We start from the raw sequence: 19484 nt of genomic DNA, 5'->3' as shown, positions 1-19484 counted from the left end.
GGTCACACGTCTCTTGGGGGTTTCTTTGTTGTTGCTTAGCAGCTCAAAGTTTCAAATCCTTCCAGAGATTTTCTAAAGGACTGAAGTCTGAAAATCAGCTGACTACTCCATGACCCTGATGTGTTTCTTCTTTAGCCACTCCTTGGTTGTCTTAGCGATATGTTTAGCATTGTCATGCTGGACGACCCATTCACAACCCATCATGAAGTGTTCTGGCTGAGGGAAGGAGATTAAAACATTTTATGGTACATGGCCCCATCCAGTCGTCCCTTAGTACAGTGAAGTAGTTGTTAAGCCCCAAAGCATTATGGGTCCACCTCTGTGCTGAACTGTGAGGATGGTGTTCTTTGGGCTGTACTCCACATGAGTTTTCATATTTCTTCTGTTTTCAAGTCGTTGTCCCCTACTCACCAAGCGTCTTGTAGCCCACGTAGCCTTGTGCAGGTCTACAATCTTGCCCCTGACGTCCTTTGACAGCTCTTTGGTCTCACCCACAGTGGTGGAGAGGTTTTAATGGAAGAAATTGATTCTGTGGACAGGTGTGCTTCATACACATAACTAGTTAAAGTCAGGAGTATGTGTAATTGATGGCTTGATTGTAATTTGTAGGAACCAGAGTTCTGGTTAGTTTGTAGAGGATCAAATACTTATTTCACTCAATATGATGTATAACTTTTGTGTAACGTCTCTTTCTAGATTTTTGGTTGATTTTCTGTTCCTCTTCATTAACATTAAAAAAGTTAGAAAGTGTGTTTTTGGAAGTGAGCAAACTTACAAAATTAAAATTTCCTCCACTTCAAGAGAGCAGGCAAACCATTAAGCTCACCTTCACGGCCTCATGATGTTCCCCCCTAACATTCCTCAGGTGCATCATAACCGGCATGGCGTCGGGAAGCATCGTCCTCTTCTACAACGACTTCAACAGGTGGCATCACGAGTACCAGACCAGATACTGAGGGTGAAATCAGCAGCGACTTGACTGACAAGAGTTGAGGGGAGGGCGGGGGAAATCCAAACTGTTGCAAGTGTGAACTCTTATCAAAAGCACTATTCTGTCTATATCCTGATATCCTGAATGTAACGAAAGAAGGAAAAAACCCAACATGTCCTGTTATTGCAAAAGAATCAAACTATTTTTAAAAAGGGCATTGCTATATTTTGTAGATCAGATAGAAAATTTTCATACCAGTCTTAGGGTGGGGGTTACGTTACTTTACGGTTAAAAACAAATCTATTTTTAGCTGTAAGAGTCTATTTTCTTCTCAAAATAAGAAACGAGGGATTTGTGGGAAGTTGGTGAGAATCATTTCTCTGTGACGTAAAAATCCAAATATTTGTGTACTTTAGGGTGAATGATTTTTTTTCTGTAGGCGTGTATGTGGTGAATAAATATGAAGCTGTCATTCATTTTAACATGCTTTTCCTGTTTTGGCAACACAGCACATAGATATAAAGTGTTTGAGTAGATGAAGCACAGGAAGATATTGAAGAGGGAATATACATTTATATAAATAACTATATATAAAATGTTTAAATGTAGTCCTCCATATTTAAAATTTTTACTCCCTCTGTACCTCCGTACTTGCTAAGAGATTACGTTTGTGTGCATGGCTCACTACTCATAAAACATCAGTGCAACCTCTTTGCGTTATTTAATACTTTGAACATCAAAAACATAAAACTTACTCTGTAATGTTAAAATCTGCTTTCAGCTCCTTTTAAGATTTATATCCTTTATGACTGAGTAAGCAGTGAATCTTGTTTTATTTTCCCCCCTGCTAAAATCAAGAGCTGAGGATTCAGCTCATACCACCTCAGCACAGTCCACTTTGAGTCTAGTCTCCAAAGCAGTGAGATGAGCAGTGAAAGCTGGAGCAGCGAGGGGGAGGGACTTACCATTTCCATTTTTTTCCTCTCTTTTCATCACAGAATGATTGATCAATGTGATTCAATACTTAAATGCTAATCACACACATTCTTTTGATCTTTAGACAGTCGTCCTCTTATATCTTTGATTTTCAGGAAGCATTCCTTTCTTTAAAGTTGCATTTCTAAAATGGTTTGAATCTCCAGCAACACGGGAGCTACTTTTATCTTTTTCTTCCAATCAGTTTGGAGTGTTTTTGTGTGATGAGTTCTGACAATAAAATGGAATTTTATAACCTGAATTGTCCTTTGGTGTATCTTTTATAAGGTGTGACTCAGCCCCCCCTAGTGGTAACCCACACATCCAACACAAAAACAAATACTAATTTCAAGTCTTTATTGCTGAACCACTCTAAAATAGTGGGACATTAAAAGCAACCACTCAGCGCCTCATAAAAACCACTGATACATTTGCTCTTCTCATACAGTTTTTGCTTTACAAACTGTTAAAGCATGAAAATCTACTTTGACTACATATACAGTACATAGGAGAAAAATTAGGCCATGTAGCAACTTGAATTTGTGAACAGAAGGTATTCATGCAGTGAAAAAACTGCTAAACCAGCGGAGGATTTGGCTCTGCTGACAACAGCTGTGGAGTTAAGAACGAGGACAAAACAGGTCACTTTATTTGTTTTTACGCTGCAGAGAGTGAGATCTGGTTTTGATGAAGGTAATCTGTAAGCTGTTGGCCTGTGATCGAGTCCAAACTCAATAATCATAACAGGATAATCATTCCTGTGGTTTTACTCTCACTGGACACTTTTTTAGGTACACCTTACTAGTTGGACATTCACACCTGCAGGCACCAATTTAAGAATCATTAACCTAACACCACTAACTGCATGTCTTTGGACTGTGGGAGGAAGCCAGAGGACTGGGAGAGATCCCCCACAGACACAGAAAGGCCCGGGCCCTTTGGAATCAAACTTGGGACCTTCTTGCTGTGAGGCAACAGTGCTAACCACTGCGCCACCTTCAGTTTAGCTTTTATCATTTGAAAATGTTTCATTTTACTTTAGTTTTGATGAGTTTCAGTGTTAGTTTTAGTTTTTTAAATTATTATTGTTCAGTATGGAGGGCATATTTTTCTCGTCATTTAAAAAAAAAAATAATAATAATTTTTAAGCTGCTGACTCGCATCCAGAGTCTCAAATATGTCCATTAATACCACATCAGGCAAGATGTAATAACATTTTTTTTTAACCAGACTAACAAATACTAAATCTAAAGATCCCTTCTATATAATTTTGTTTGAATTAATTTTCAAAATTTTAGTTAACTATAATAAAACTATAAAGCCCCACACCATTACGCCACCACACGGGGCAGGATGGATCCATGCCATGTTGTTTACATTGGAAAATCAAGACTCAAACCTGACAAAGTGTCAATTGCAGCAGTTTAACAGGTGTACCTAACAAAGTGGCCATTGAGTGTGCATAGCTCATGACATGTGGTGACCGGAGAGAATATACCAGCAAGTATGTTTTTCCTGTACAGTACCAGTCACGTCTGTATTGAGAGTTTCGGTTAAATAAAAGTTACCGTGCAGTTCGGTTTAACATCTGTTGGCTCTTTCTTCTCTTTACATGTGCTCACAGCTGTAGTTCAGCACAATACATACAAATAAAGCGTATGAGTGAAAGTTGCAGTCGGCTACTCAAACAAAGAGACTTTAATGACTCAAATACACGTACGGAGTACATTACTTTCCTTCAGTAGTGCCTGGACATGCAATGACCTTTAGCTAGTTGTTTTTAGATGTCCATCACACGTCTGTCTCCAGTCCATCATGAAGGGTAGAATTATACTTTGTGCTCACAAAAAAAAACCCAAATTAGATTTTATGCTTCTTTTTCCAAACAGTTCCAGTTCCAGGGTGCTGCTGTGAGTAGAAACATTGTAACCAGCACTCTGTTTATAACTAACATTGGCTAATAAATCTAAGGAGTTGAAAAATGATAAAGAGGATAGATGAGCAGAAGAGGAAACTTTTGATCTTAAAACAGCAATTTTCCTAAGACTATTTTTGCAGCATTTCTCACTTTTGGAAGAATTGCAGAACACAATATTTGGGGAACTGCTGCACTAGAGGTCATTTGGATGTTACTGTAGACGTAGCTTCAAAATTGCGTGTGAACAGCCATTTCTTTCAAATTTAACAGATCTGATGATTCCCAATTTTACACTCAAACACATACGTGGAGCTAAAGCTGTTTGAAACACTCTCTGACTCCTTAGCCATGGGCTACTTTGGCAGATACCACCTTTACTTTGTCGACACAATGCATGAAATTGTCAATTGGCCACTATCATCAGGATGACTTTACTACAGGTAGACAGTCTAGCAAATTTGGGACTTCGATATGGTGAAGTGATTGAAAAACGCATACAGAATCACACACAGTAGCCTCTCTAGGAGTTTGCTATGCGTTTGTACTGAACAACCCTTTAAAAAGGGGCCCCGGGGATTCCAAATGGGAAGCTAAAACAAGAAATCTGACTAAGCAGTGTATGAATTCAAAAGACAAACCACTCAGAAGAACGATATTCAGTTCATTCCCTTTCAACATCCTCAATTAATAAATAAAAACATATATACAATCAACAGAGTACAGAAAATGCCTCATATCCTTTGTCTAATAAAATGAGCGGGAAAAGAATATGAGGGGAAAAGGCATGGTCACAGCGGTCACTGGCTCAGTTTACATCTACCAGGAAATGCTAATTGAGATGTTTCATCCTATGGTTTCTGTTTCTGTTTGTGGGGATAAGAGTGTTTAGAGCTTCTCCATAAGTTCTTCGGCTGTTAAAGGGATAGGAGAAGGAGGGCAAAAAGGAGAGGGCGGGGTGGTGGATCTCAGAGGTGTGGAAGGAGGAGAGGGAAACAGGGTTGGATGGATAGGTGAGGGGGAGGAAGGCTCACATTTTGTTGGGGATGAGAGAGGGAATAACACAACGGGCTGGATCGGGGAGACAGTGGGTGAGGAAGGCTGAGATGCTGCTTGTTTGGTAGGACAAGCAGAGGGAGCATTTGTGGTCAGCTCGATCAGAGATGCCGGGGAAGGACGGGAGATGGGTGCAGAGGGAGCTATGCATGTGAGAACAGCAGGAGGACACGAGGGTGAGGTAGACTCTAAAGACGAACAGGGGGCAGCAGTTGGGGAGGTTTCTATTTGTGGTGGAGAAGAAATGAGCAAAGAGTTGATGGGACAAGTTTCAACAGAGGGTGAAGGAGAAAACTGAAGTGAACTTAAAAGATTAGAGGTGGGCAGGTCAAGCTTAGCAGCTAATGTGTGGCTGTCATTCGGAGAATCGGAGTGGGGAGGTGCAGATTTGGACGTAGTATCAGGCCTAGCGGTTTCTGTTGAAGCCAGCTCGTTAGATTCGGGTACTTTGGCAAATGGTGACGCCGACTGGTCCGGAAGAGCAGATGGGACTTCAGTGCCATGCAACAGGGGCGAACATGGCACCGCTTGTGGCCCTGGACAACAACGGGCCGTGAGCTGAAGGGTCTCCTTATCTAGCGCTGTGTTCTGGAGGAACAAAACAAACCATCAGCTTGATGCGCGTGCATCCAGCAACATCAGTCAGAACAGAAAGAGATACTGCGGGTTGATCTCAGGAAATCATATTCATTTAGCATAAATAATCCTTCTGTGTTTGTTTTTCTTTTTTTCAGAACTACTGACCCAGCTTTTAGTGAGTAAACAAAATGAATGAATAAAGAAGCTAATGGAAATAAATGGACACAAAAAAACTGAAAGATGTTCACCAAAAGAAAGTACGCTTTGCACAGAAGACTGACCCAAACGGGAAGAAAACCACATCAAAGTGCTACTCTATGTACAGACGAAGGGCAAATGAGAAAGGGAACTTTTACTTTGTACGGATGCCTAATGGTTCACTTTTACATAAATCAACCAAAATAACACATACTTGAGAATACTTTGAAGACAAAAACTAGTAAATGTAACGTTCCTCACTTGCCCTTTTGCTGAATCTCAGCAGCAGAACAGACGAGGCGTAGCATCGTGTTAGTACATACCATTGCCTTGGAGCTAAATCAGAGGGACGAAAAGCAGGAAGGTGGCGGGGGAGGTGGGGAAGAAGCAAAAAAGGGACAGAGACTAGTCTTACTCACAGCTTCACAAAGAAAAGTCAACACAACAAGCATGACAGCCGGTGGACAGTTGTTCCAGCTCAGTGCTGCTGCGCCGTTTCAAGTCAAACTACTCCCAACCAAAAGGCTCCTTCAGAGGACTGACGTGGAACAAACTGTGAAACCTTCTGTAAAAGGGTTAGTGTCAGCGAGTGCTGCATAACAATCAGAGGACTGAGTGGATTAAATGTGGATTTAGTTTTAAAAGAAAAGCCTGTAATCACTCCAGACTTTTTTTTAAATTATTATCACTGTCAACAAATCCCAGTGAAATAACTCAATCAATAAACTGTTGTTTAAGGTCTGTTGGTGGGTGAGAGATCACTGACTCCCATACCTCACATACCTCAGAGTGAAATGTGGAAGTTAAAGAACTGAGCACAGTTTTCTGAGCAGGAAGTTATAATAGATAAATTGTGACAGAAGAGTTAATAATTGATGATTATTAAATAGCTTGATTTTTAGTGAATAATCTGGACAAACAAGTGAAACTGTACAAAATAGAAAACTAAATCCTTTGGAGAAAATAAACGGTCAATCGTTTGGCCAAAGGCATTGCTGGAAGTTAAGTGTTCGGATTAATAAAAACACTATTAGGCAGTTTAATAAGAGTACATACAGAGACTGTATATAAACGATGGATATAGTTTGCAGGTGAGTTTTGTTATTGTTTGTTTTTTAATGGCGGATACAGTGGATTATTTCAAAAAGATATCTGCTTGCATAAAACGCCCCTTCACATACAACGTGACGACGGCTCCACGCCGCTCTACAACTTTGGCTTAGTGTTGAACTTTGACCGTGGCGTGCTGTGACGTACGTTCCAGATCAAACTAGGAAAAAGACTTGCAGGGAACAGCGCATATTGTATGACCCCAATTCCTCAAAAGTTGGGTTGGTATGTAAAACATAAATTATAATGTAATCCTACAAATCTCATAAGAGAACACAAAAATGTTTAAACTGAGACACTTTGCTCGTTCCGTGCATTTTACGCCAGCAACTAGGGCTGGGCCATATTATACCGTTCACGGTAATACCGGTATAATGTTAGGCAACGATAGGAAAATGACATATCGCGATAGAATGGGAGTAAAACGCGCATGCGCAGTGCCTTTGTTTTCATACGCACATGGCCGATTGTTGAGTGAAACAGATGAACCAGAATTGGTTTGTAAAAATGATGCAACTTCCGTGATGTGGAACTGGTTTGGTGTTTGTCCGTCAGATACACAACAAAGCACATTTTTTTGCAGAACATGCAAGCGGCCGTTGTTATTGTCGTATTTGTCGGACTAAGATGCTCTTAAATCTGGGAGTAATCTGGGTCCTAAACTCCGTATACTTCAGGTCAAACGAACACTGCAGCATCACTTAGAGTTAAAAACTGTCTAAATTCTTTCATCTTTAATAAAACGATCAGCATTGCTGCTTTACCAGGTGTAACTATAAAGTTTAACTTCCAGGCATCCATGAAAACAAAAGTTATTACATTTAACGGAGTTAGAAGTTAGCAGGAAGCTAGCGGAAGTTAGCTCGCTAGTTTCGCTAGTTACCTAAGCATGATATTGCATGTTCTGACTGAGAGATTTCTGAAAAAAATCAAACGTACAGCTCTGCTATCACTTCCAACATAAATGAAGACAGGAAACTAAACAGCAGTGGCGTTTGTAGGGTTACTGAAGTTGGGCTAGCTGGTATATAATGATGTGCTACGTGATCGCTAGCGACACAGCTATGTTAGCATAACATAAACAGTGAAGCTGGAGGACGAACACTAACACTTTTCCACTTATAAAAGTTAACGTGAAGGTTCTTCATGGTTAGAGACAAATGCAATCGCATGGCAGGATGCTGTAAACGGACCAAACTTCAGTCAGGAGAACAACTGAGATAATCCATCCACAATACGAGGTTAGTCATTAATATACTGCAGCAACATGGGAATAGAGCAGCTGCCAGAGAATTCAACATTAATGAATCAATGGTACAGAAGTGGAGGAAGCAAGAAGAATGAGTTTAATAAAGTTTGATTTATCTGACTGCTTTGTTTCGCTTAATGTGCCTTATAATCCTGTGCACCTTATGGTCCGAAAAATGCGTACTGCACACTGCAGTTTAATGTTGCAAAGCACCTCTTTTTAACTTCAGTGGATATTATACATGGTTATGCTCAGGATATGTCAGCCCATTTCTACTGGAAATGCCTTTTGGTTAAACTTTCAGCAAGGAATTTGCATTTGCACTGTTACATTTTTATAAAGCTTTAATGTACATAAAAACCAGCTTCCTGTTTAAGTGAAAATAAATGGAAGGTTGTCTTTTTGCGCTAGTAATGTTGTGGAGTTGTATTTTGTCTCGCATCAATTATATCGTCGGTTATATCGTTATCGCAAATTTTCAAATATATATCGTGATAAATATTTTTGGCCATATCGCCCTGCTCTACCAGCAACGTGTCTGAAAACAGTTGAGATTGTAGTAACAAAATCCTGTAGAAGTAAGTGCTACTAAACAGAAACAGCTAGAGGAGCCTTTTAGAACTAACTAGGTTCATTTGCATGAGGTCAGTAATGTGACTGGGACCAGATGATTATGATATACACAACTGTATAACTAATGACGACTTATTCAAGTGGGCCAAACGTATTCTACACTTGTGTTATTCTAAACATGGATGCTATAATTAGTTACCATGCTATAGCAAAATGTTAATATTCCCTTTTTCTTTTAAACAAATGCATCATTGTCCCTCTCTGCGGCAGCTTTGCTAAAAGAAGTGCTCGTCCATTTAATAAGACATCACTGGGTGTTTTTAAAAAGTTGGATTTGTAGACAACAAAGACATCACAGAACAATCTGGCCCTATTTCTTTAAAATGCGCAAATGGAGTCTTACATCCAAGCCATAAAGACACTTTGAATCCTTCTCTGCAACTACAACTTTGTGCTTCCAAAGCTTTTCCTCAAGGTGGCGCCAGACTATCAAAAATGGGAATGACTGCTAAGCAGCCAATCATTGATTTATTAGATCAGCAGTTACAGAAAGTTGACTTTAAGACAAATGTGATGACTGACATAATAAATACAGAGAAGGAGGCAAACTGCATTGCGCTAGCAGTGTAAACATGCTTTTAAAACCTCAGTGACAGTATGATCCAACACCCCCCCCCCCTCCAAAAAAAACCCCCAAGACAAACCAACATTTTCTTTTTAATCATATTATATAAACGTTGTGACCAGCACAAAAGGAGCTGAATGTGAGTAAAAGGAGCAGAGTGACACATGTGCAGAGAGTCAGGGGGTTAAATCCAGGACACAGTGTTAGTGAGTGCAGTCACTGCAGCTGGCAGCCCAAGAAGTGGAACAGGGGGTCGGAGAATGAAGCAGGAAGGAAGGGAAAGGGAGGGTGAGACGGGAGGGTGAGGAGGGAGACTGGGGGGTGGGGATGGGAGTTGTTGTAGATGGAGTAAGAGTGCGAGCGGAAGGGTGATAGCTGGAGAGGATGACGGGAGTTAAGAGGGGCGGTGGTAAGAAGTGTGTACCCAGCTCTCAGCTCCAGGCGTCCCCTGTGGTCCTGGGTCAGGTGTGAGGGAGGGGTGAGGATGAGGGTGGAGGAAGAGCGTGGAGAGGAGGAGGAAGAGGAGGAGCCGAGGCCAGGGCCCGCAATTACACCTCAAACTGTCAAATGAGATTTACAACAGAATGAGGCTTGGAGTGCCAAATCAAATTTCTAATCAAAGACATCTTCTCCTTCCTCCACCCCCACCATCCTGCTTTCACTTTAGACAGACTGAAGAGACTGTGCTCAGCTCATGGGTGGTGTGACCTGATGAGGAGAGGAAGTCAAACTGTACAACAGGAAGTGATGTAAATGAGGCTTGAAAGAGACAAGATGAAGAGCTGCCCATACTACGGGAATAAATTGTGTATTTCTGTCTCTGAAGTCTTAAGACTTATGGCTTCATCCGTGTCTTCCTGGATGAACACGAGATCAGAAATTCTTGGCCCAGTGGTCAACTAAACCTTTGTTTGGTTAGGAGCGCAATCTTGTGTATTTGGGTCAAACATTCACAATCACGCAGTAAATGCTTGGAAAAGGGCCTGACATGTTCATCCCACTGCAGGCTCCGGGTCACTTACAACTAAACCCACACCAAGACATCAGTATTGCTGATTTAGATTTAGGAGATCGTTGAAAGGTAATCTCATTACAGTTACAGGATTGAAAAAAAAAACCCTCCAGAAATATGTAACAAATCATGTCTCGTTCCAGGTGCTTACCATGATGACTGACACCCCGGCTGTGGTGGTGCTGTGCTTTGGCGCGGTGTTGAAGTGCGTCTTCAGTTTACCTGTCACCTCCATCTTCATGTTATTCTCCATGATTGCATCATCCTTGGCACACACAAACACACAATATTGAAATCCACACAGAAACAAATAACCACAGTCTCGGGCTGTGTTAATACAGATTGTGTTAGAGTACCGTGACCCATGGATGTGAGAGAACATCTTGTGCTGTGTATCGAGCCTCAGCGTTGACCTGCAGCATCTTTCCAATCAGCTCCTGCAACATTTCACAACACTAGATTAGTTCAGCTTTAAAGATAAATTTCCTTTAGACTTAAAGTCTTTTCGGGGGGTTTTTGGCCACCAGGCGGCGGTGTAACAAGAAATAAGTGCCAAATTGATATGTGACCGATGAAGATGTTCTAGCAAACCCGTGGGCAGTGTTGCCAACTTAGCGACTTTATCGCTATGTTTAGCGAGTTTTCAGACCCCCTTAGCGTCTTTTTTTCTAAAAAGCGACTAGCAAATGAATCGCGCATGACTGTAACGCAGTCAGTTCTTCTTTTATTGTTATGTTGTTTTGGGGATCACAAGGTTTAAAACTACTTATAAACACACACACACACAAAGCAACTCCCCCAGAGTGCCTATTTCGGGTCAAAGAAATTTAATTTGTAGTTCTAAATAAATTCTAAATGCATTTAGGACGTTTTTTACTCACTTTATGTCTCTTCCACAATGTTATTTTTCTCGCCTACAACATAGGTTACAATTACATTAGCATGACCAATTATGCAAATTAGGCGATGGCGTCATGTAGCGACTTCTAGCGACTTTTAGGACAGCCAATAGCGATTTTCCTTACTGAGGAGTTGGCAACACTGACTACCTGCAGGCCAAAATCATCCATGTATAGTCGCATTTCAGTCCATCTGATAAATACCAATGCACAGAATCAGGTGGGTGTATGCTTGAACTAATCAAGTGGATTTTGAGTTAAATTGAAAATTAAAGTGTGGAACAAGTATAAACTACAGCTCCTTGATGCTAGCTCAAAAAGTGAACCGATCTCCATAAACTCCTATGTCAAAATATGCAACTTTACAGCAAACAGAAACATGATCTACAGCATGTTGCAAAGAGCAGTTTTGGTCACTCTAGTTATTTTACCCCTTCATAGTAACTGTGCTTGATATTACTCACACTTTAAACACTTTTAAATCTTAAAATTAAGTGTTAGTAAGGGTTGGCAGCTGACCCTAGATGACTGCTAGTTAGCTTCTTGCTAGTAGCCTTTTGAGTATTTTTCTGTCATTATTTGACAACTAATATTGCTTAGAGTGCTGATAATTGTACTAAAATACTGTGCAAGAAGTAAATTACAGGATTTTATGTACTATTAGCATATATTTGTACCGGTCTCATGCATTTATACAATTTATGGATACACCATGCTAACCAAGCATGGTGATAACTGACAGCTTTATGCTATTTGTTTCTGGAGCAGTTTATCTGTTTTAACTGCTTTATTGGGAGGAAAAAAAAAACTATTATCTCAACAAAAAAACTGGAAATGTATATTCCTGGCAAAGCTGGTTTCTGCATTGCAATAAATTATAAACATGTTCCTAAAAGAACCACTTTTTAAAATATAAATAATGACCATTTGTGCACATGTGCACTCAGGAAGTCACGTATGCATATATTGTTTCCAGAGAAATCGTGCTCTCTTAGATCTACAGCTTCATTACGCCACGCTGCCTCATGGTGTGGCATCAATAACTGTGCTCATGTCTACAGCGACAAAGCCACTGTAACACAAGTGTGTTTAATTAGCAGTTAGGTCTTGCACGCTGAGTGCCGGCTGCCACCTTAATACTTGACATTAACTTAGAGAATTGAGGGGGTTTCTGCGTCCTTCAGCAGAAAGCAGCTATTACAGGAGTCTCTACTCTTGTATACTTGAACTAAAAAAGCTGGAGGCTTGTTTCAGGCTTTTTGCAGCCAATGTAGAGAGAAGGGTAAGGATTAAACAACAGAGTGGGTAGCGTAACCCTCCAGAGTAATGTCATCTAATGAATATATATGAATTTTGTAAATCAGTGGTCCTGACCTTAGCTGAGTCAGTGATGTTGTCCCAGTAAGGACTGGGAAAGTCCAGTCGCCCTTGAAGGATTTGGTCAAATAAGTCCTCTTGCTGGTTATTCTCACTATATTGAAGGAGAAACACACACTCAGAAAAACAACTCAGAATTTATAATGCATTACTCAGCAAACGTGACATACATCTAAACTGTGAAAAAACTGAACCATCTGTATTGTACTTTGCATAATAAAATCCTTTCATTTTGAATTTCAATTTGTGGCTACTGCCATAAACATGAAGTGCTAGAGATGACATATGGGTCACATTAACGTAAATCAAATTACAAAATCCTTAGCACAGTGACTAATATCAGCGACAGCGTACAGATGTAGCAAACTGACAGTGATGAAAGTCAAACTGACAACGTTGCTGAATTTCTGCTGACAATTTAGAAAAGATTGAATTTTTTGCTCAAAGTCATAGACTGTATATTAATGACTGGCATAGCCTTCAGGACTGCAAAGTTAAGCTGCACTCGTTTTAATGGCCAGCAGGGGGTGACTCCTGTGGGTGGAAAAATAAGAAGATAGAAAAATCTGACTTCTGGCCTGGTTATGACCTATTTAATTTATAGACTCAATCTATATCTCCACTTTCTAGTTTAATACTGCACTATCTCAGTTTAATAAGCTGGGGTGTCATATAAAAAGTAAATACAAAGTAAAGCATATTTTAGGGCATGGCTAGCTTGTCATTGATATATTGACACCAAATGAACTTGAACAGCATCCTCGCTCATTAAATCTAGGCAAAAAAGTATGGTAGCAATATATGGCATCACCTGTTATCCACCTGTGATATAGTATCTACCTTTAAAACTGAAAACCACGTCCCTCTACATGTTTGTTTACTGAACTATGTGAACCGAGTACCTTCTAAAAGGAGGGAATCCACACAGGAGGATGTAGGTGATGACACCTGCGGCCCAGATATCCACCTTCAGGCCATAACTGTGAAATGAGGGTAAGAACAGAGCCAGAAAAAGACTAAATCGTTTAAAGCAAACTCTTTCTGGACATAAAAATACAGAAAAAACATTTTGACATTTGACAAATGAAAGTTTCTAATCTGCTGTAACGGTACAACAGTACATATTACCACATAAACGTGCCTGCTGCCACATACTGTATGCGTAGTTTGTCATGCTGTATTGTACACTGGTATAAAATACAGTTTTCTTTTTAATCTTCAGTCAGCTGATTACAACAGCACAATACTAAAGCATATTGCGTCAAAGCGTCCAGCTTACCCTGACTCAGCGATGATTTCTGGAGCCACATATGTAGGAGTGCCACATACAGTATACAAGGGGCCCTCGACTACTGTAGCTAGGCCAAAGTCTCCAAGTTTCAGTGATTTGGTGCCATCTGGGTACTCAAAAACCTAGAATGAAATACTCATTTAAAGCCCACAGAGGATCTGGATTTGTTGTAAGACCCACCCCAAAACACAGCATGTTTGTAAATGCATACCAGTAGATTCTCTGGTTTAATGTCTCTGTGGACGATGTTCAAGCTGTGTAAGTACTTCAGCGCTCTGGCGAGGTTGTACACCATGATACTGGCGTCTCTCTCTGTGTATTTGGCCGAGGAGGTGATGGCGTCAAATAAATCGCCTCCCTGCGAAAATATGACAACTGTGTTTTACACAGCAAAACGAGAAATGACCCCTCTCCCCTCAGCCACCCACTCCCCCCTCAGCCTCTACTGCACCTTCACCAGCTCCATAACCAGGTATAGTTCAGAGGGAGTGTCCACCTCCTCGATCAACATGATGATGTTGGGATGTTTCACCTTCCGGAGCACAGCGACTTCATTTTCTATGAGGTGCTCCTAGGAAACACACACACACTCACTCAGAGTTGGCTAGCGCCCCGGTGTCTACGCTCAGTTGTTGCGCTAATAATAAAAGATCTGAGTTGTGCGTTAAACATGAGCGAATCCTGGTGTGTCATTGTGTAAGTGTGTGAAAGTATGAGGGTAATGCGAACAAGGGTGTGAATAAACAATATCACTTAATCGAGCTTTGAGCATCAGAGGCACACAGGTGTGACCGTGCAGTGCACCAACATATGATGCCTGCTTACGTCTGACTGAAAGTGACACATGCAAAGGGAGGAATAAAAGGAGGAGGCAGAGAGGAACAGAAGTGAAACCTTTCCGCTGCACTTTGTCTTGTCGATAATCTTCAGGGCAAACTCTTTCCCCGTGGACCTGAACAGAAACAGTGCAATTAGGGGATAACACTGAACGCAGCAGTGAAGCTACAGCAGTGTCTGTAATTTAAATGAAGTGCTCGCTGGAGACGCTCGGTTATGGTTTTGCAGGAGCGCTGCGTCACATCGTTACAGGGGAGGAATTCTAGATGTAGCAAATAAACTTTGTTATGCAGAGTGTGAGCTGTGAAACCGTGCAGGCGCAGGCAAATGTTTATTCAATGACATATACACTGTATTTTGGTAAGAAACTGAGAATCTAAACTGTTTGTTTACAGTGTGTTCACATAAGTACTTTCTAGAAAGGTGCAAGACATCTTGCGCGCACACACGCACACACACACACACACACACACACACACACACACACACACACACACACACACACACACACACACACACACACACACACACACACACACACACACACTCAACAGGCCCCTCTTTGTCACCTAAACCTCCCTGTCTGTGTGTTGACTGAGATTAAAAAGGCTAATGAAGTGAAATCACTCCTGGGTTTAATCCATGACATATTTCTGTCTGCACAATGCCTGTCATCAGGACTCAAACGGCCTGACTGGGCAGTGACCATAATGTGACACATACTTCAATAAGCTGCACACGGGGAGGAGGGACACTGCTGTGCGTTCACTGCAGATTTCTGCCAACATTTCCAGTCTGATCGAACGGGTTTCACTTACCTCTCCACACAATCTTTGACCACAGCAAAGTTGCCATCTCCGATGACTTTGCCAATCTTGTATTTTTCACAGATGCTTGAGGCATGCGAGTGCTGGTTCCCATTAACTGCCGAGGAGAGACAAAGGTTATAAACAAGCAAGTCTTAAAGGCACACAAAACTACGCTGAAATCTAGCAGCATAGCCAGGCTTTCTTTGCCTCAGCTGGCTTGAAAAAAAGTCAAATCCAAGTCAAAGGTAACAGGTATCATGCTGGTGGTTATCAGTTTTCTTTATTTGCACAGACTTTCTGTTTAAGGCTTTGTCTACTCACAAAAACAGTTTTGGTGTCATCTAGGAAAATTAAAGGAAGATTGCTTTAGTGTGTTGCCGGGTTAAATTTTAATCATTCTAAATTACAGGCTTCAAATAGTCTATAAGTGTAACTGATTAATTTTCTAATCTAAACTCTAGTAGTTGCAACTCCAGCAGGTGTCACACTGAGTTAAGCAGCAGAGTCTCTGTGTAAAATTACTCTGATCATACCTTCTGGACTCAGCTGATTGGTTTGCTCCTGATGATTGTTCAACGAGCCATTTATATTTGGGGAAGAGTGGTGATGTGACGGAGGGATCTGTGCGACAACAAACAACAACAGAGATAAGAGCTCGGCCTCATCAATACTCAAACTGGCAGCAAAATAACAAACAGTGTCGACAAACATAATGATCGTCGTTAAAACGCTGCTGATGTATTACTGGCTTGTTAGTGACTTTGATTACAATAAAAGGAGACATATTCATTTTCATATTCTTTCAGATGTAGACGATTTCAGATGTCTGAGTTTGACCACTTAAATGAATCATTCATTTGTTAAGAGAGTCATTTCAGCAGCTTATGTCTACATTTCTGAAATGTCAGCAATAAATGCATGCCACCAGCACTAAAGATCAGAAAAAGTTCACTCCCCATCATGCACAGCAGTGCTTACATACCGCACTGAGCCATAATGTGCATTACCTTACAGTGAGGATCTATTTTTAGGTAGCCCTCTGAAGCAAAGTTGAACGTGGGACAGTGTCAAGGTCCCTTTTATAGGTAGATACATAAAAAAGCTTTTTACTTTGATAAATGACTTTATCTGACTTAGTGGTGCCAAACTAATGTGGATGGATAACTCTGGGCTCACAGAGGAACTGTGCAAAGGTGGAGGAGGTTAGCCAGCTGGCTGGATCATTCAGAAATGACAGTCTGGGACTAACACAGATTTACAGGAGAATCCATCAATAAAGCAGATTATTATCTTAAAATCTAGTGAAAACACATCAGGCAGCTACGACATACCCTGCAAGTCATACAACATGACTGACAGTCAGTGGCTTGATAAATTCATTTGATGCTGATTTATTCTATTTCAGGGTATGTAGGTTGTACATCCTTGCCTTATCCCTAGCTTTGCAATAACGCCACTAGCAGCACTAATTTGGATTTAAAGTCTCAGAGGCAGAGCTACACTGAAATCAGTGTATTCAAGCTAATCCACTGGTTAACGGGTACCAGTGAGCCAGAAAAATGCAGGAAAGACGGCTATATGTTAGCAAATGCAGCTGGAATATAGAGATTTAAAATTTTTTAGGTAAAATGTAAATAAAAGCAGAATGCAATCATTTTAAAATCCCCATAAACTGATATCGTATTCTCAATAGAACGAAGAAAGCGAAAAAACTAAGACTTTTTGCTCTTTCACGAAAAATAGTGACTCATTTTGAAATTGATGGCATAAACATGTCTGGAAAAAAGTTCGATCAGAGGCGACAAAAGGCTGGAAGCAACATTTTGTAACTAATTAGGTTACTGTAAGTCACATGACTGGTAATGAAAAAAGCATCTGAGAAACTGTTCACCGTGCCATCCACAAACACAAGTTAAAGCTCTATCATGCAAAGGAGACACCATATCTGAATATGACTCAGAAACACTGCTGTTTTCTCTGGGCTAAAGTTTATGTAAAATGGACTGGGGCGACCTGGAAAACTGTTCTGGGGTCAGGTGAATCAAAATCTGAAGTTCATTTTGGAAAACATGTAATCCTGTAAGGAAACATTCCTCTCCTAACAGTCCAGCAGCTGGTCTCCTCAGATCACAGATTTTTACGCCTGCTGTTAGAAGAAGAGGGCTTATCCCAACTCTTTTTGAGATTTAAAGTGACCTAATTTTTTATTATTTTAATGGTAATATGGGTTTATGAGGTTTGTGTTTTAGCATTATTTACATTTTACAAGGCATCACCAACATTTTGAGTTAGTGCTGTAAAAATATATAAAATTATATACTGGATGTAAACATTTCTTTACCTTTAAAGCAGTTTTAAATTTGTGCTTATCTGCATCTTATCTAGACAGTTTCACTAAAGGCGCTTGTTTGGTCTCAACCAGGATGAAGTGAAGGAGTCAGTGTCAACACAAATGTGACACACGCCCAGAAATTCTGCAGCATTATGAACTAAACTTTAACAAAGTCTGTCAGTGTTCTTTTGCAGTATTGTGTGTGTCTCGAGTGACTGTCAGTGTGAGCCCATGCATATATTCACAGTACACTGTATAAAGAGAATCGCTGAGACTCTGTGGGTTCTGGTGCAGCAGCAAGCTGTGGGTATCTTGTTACTGTATAAAATGCATTGGATACACAGTCTTACCTTAAAACTGGGGGTGGTTCGAGGGCTGGTAGGGGATGGAGTAGAGGACTTGGTGGACTTGTGGGCTGAAATACCATTTACTGTGCAGAGAGAAGGAAAAACAGGGCAAGAGTCAGTGGGATTATGAGTTCATCATTCAGAGCGTAGTAGTTGTAGTTCAGGAGTAATGCACAGCTTTGAGGAGAATCCATCAATAAGTCAGGCAGTGACTTAATAAACATGTTTGCAGCAATATATACTTTTGAGATGTTTAAAACTGCCAGTGATACCAGTGCTAAAAGATAACCCGTGGTTATCCAATGCAAACTGTATCACACTAGCATACTATGCACTTGGTAATAAAGTGAATCGTCAAACAGCCCCCCCTGTGACTCACTCACAAATTTGCAAGTTCTTTTTTAGCAGGTTGCAGATTCTCCCCATGAGGGGGAGGTGTGTGGTCATTTTTGTAGGTACACTTTTAGTACCTACAAAAATACCATTATTCTTTCACTGAAAGCACTCTCACTACAGGTAACGAGGCCGAATGATTGCAGAATTGCAGATTGCAGTCTAGGCTGATGCCCCTATTACTGTTCACTTTGGTTTATGTAGACACAATACATTAAAAAAAATGTATTGATTGATCATAAAAGTGAGTTTTTTGTAAATTTGCCTGAAAATTATCATTAGATTTCACACGTTTGCATATACTTTATCACTCTTTAAAACAAGAGCACACAGCAGGGACGAAATCCTCTATTGTTTGAGTGATTCATTCTCTCAAGAACAGTCTATTTCTGCTTCGCTCTCTATCGGCTGCTGGCACAAATACAGAGCCATAATGCGTCAAACTTTAACTCACAGTCATTCATCTGCATAAACCCAGACGAGCTGAGGAAAATCATTTCACACTGCCTACAGGCTGCATCTTTGCACTCACATTTCAGAGTTTAACTTTTTAATTTAATTATAAACTCAAAGTGTTTTTTCCTAAAGGTACTTCAAAATCAATGCCTCAGAAGGCAGTTTACACAACATGACATTAGCCTGTAGATAACAAGCTATTTTCTCAGCATCTCATCTGCAGCTATTCAGTTAGATTATAATTGAATTATCACAGACGAGAACTGTTTCCTTTCAGAAGCATTCTTCAGTTGTTCATTTCTAGCAGTCAAGAGAGTAGTAGGGTATCTGTGCTAATGTGCTACTCATGTTTAGCTTTCTGTGCAGACACGGTATTATCAGTTCATGGCTCTGCAGCAGCTGGCTCTCTAACAGGTAGTTGAGTAGAGTTCAATGCATCTCATTGGCCTCAGAAGAATGAGGGAGAGAAAGAGGGTCAAAGTACAGAAATGTGTCTTGTTTAAATACACTGATCTGAGAT

The 19484-nt window shown here is 40.5% G+C and overlaps 2 protein-coding genes across 14 annotated transcripts in view; one reads left to right on the top strand and one right to left on the bottom strand.

Annotated features, from left to right (window-relative positions):
• Positions 1-2168, top strand: part of lrba (LPS-responsive vesicle trafficking, beach and anchor containing) — a 176802-nt gene extending 174634 nt beyond the window's left edge. For all 8 annotated transcript variants that reach the window (XM_026171363.1, XM_026171365.1, XM_026171362.1 and 5 more), the window contains one exon: positions 866-2168. In XM_026171363.1, the coding sequence (XP_026027148.1) occupies positions 866-956 (91 nt within the window). In that variant the 3' untranslated portion in view covers positions 957-2168. The remainder of the gene's footprint in view (positions 1-865) is intronic.
• An 80-nt stretch (positions 2169-2248) lies between these two features.
• The window catches only part of dclk2a (doublecortin-like kinase 2a), a 43785-nt gene continuing 26549 nt past the window's right edge, over positions 2249-19484 (bottom strand). For 3 of the 6 annotated variants that reach the window (XM_026171372.1, XM_026171374.1, XM_026171373.1), the window contains 12 exons: positions 18119-18198; positions 15970-16057; positions 15446-15551; positions 14685-14742; positions 14242-14361; positions 14002-14148; positions 13779-13912; positions 13402-13479; positions 12497-12593; positions 10580-10660; positions 10375-10488; positions 2249-5465 (listed from right to left, as the gene is read on the bottom strand). In XM_026171372.1, coding sequence (XP_026027157.1) covers positions 4710-5465; positions 10375-10488; positions 10580-10660; positions 12497-12593; positions 13402-13479; positions 13779-13912; positions 14002-14148; positions 14242-14361; positions 14685-14742; positions 15446-15551; positions 15970-16057; positions 18119-18198 — 1859 coding nt within the window. In that variant the 3' untranslated portion in view covers positions 2249-4709. Of the gene's footprint in view, positions 5466-5977; positions 5991-9296; positions 9920-10374; positions 10489-10579; positions 10661-12496; positions 12594-13401; positions 13480-13778; positions 13913-14001; positions 14149-14241; positions 14362-14684; positions 14743-15445; positions 15552-15969; positions 16058-18118; positions 18199-19484 lie in introns of those variants that run through there. The other 3 variants (XM_026171375.1, XM_026171378.1, XM_026171377.1) reach the window with 3 other exon arrangements.

The sequence above is a fragment of the Astatotilapia calliptera genome, chromosome 6 (genome assembly GCF_900246225.1).
Source record: "Astatotilapia calliptera chromosome 6, fAstCal1.2, whole genome shotgun sequence".
Taxonomy (NCBI): domain Eukaryota; kingdom Metazoa; phylum Chordata; class Actinopteri; order Cichliformes; family Cichlidae; genus Astatotilapia; species Astatotilapia calliptera.
The sequence above is the reverse complement of the archived record's forward strand: the minus strand, read 5'-3'. Positions and strand labels throughout refer to the sequence as shown.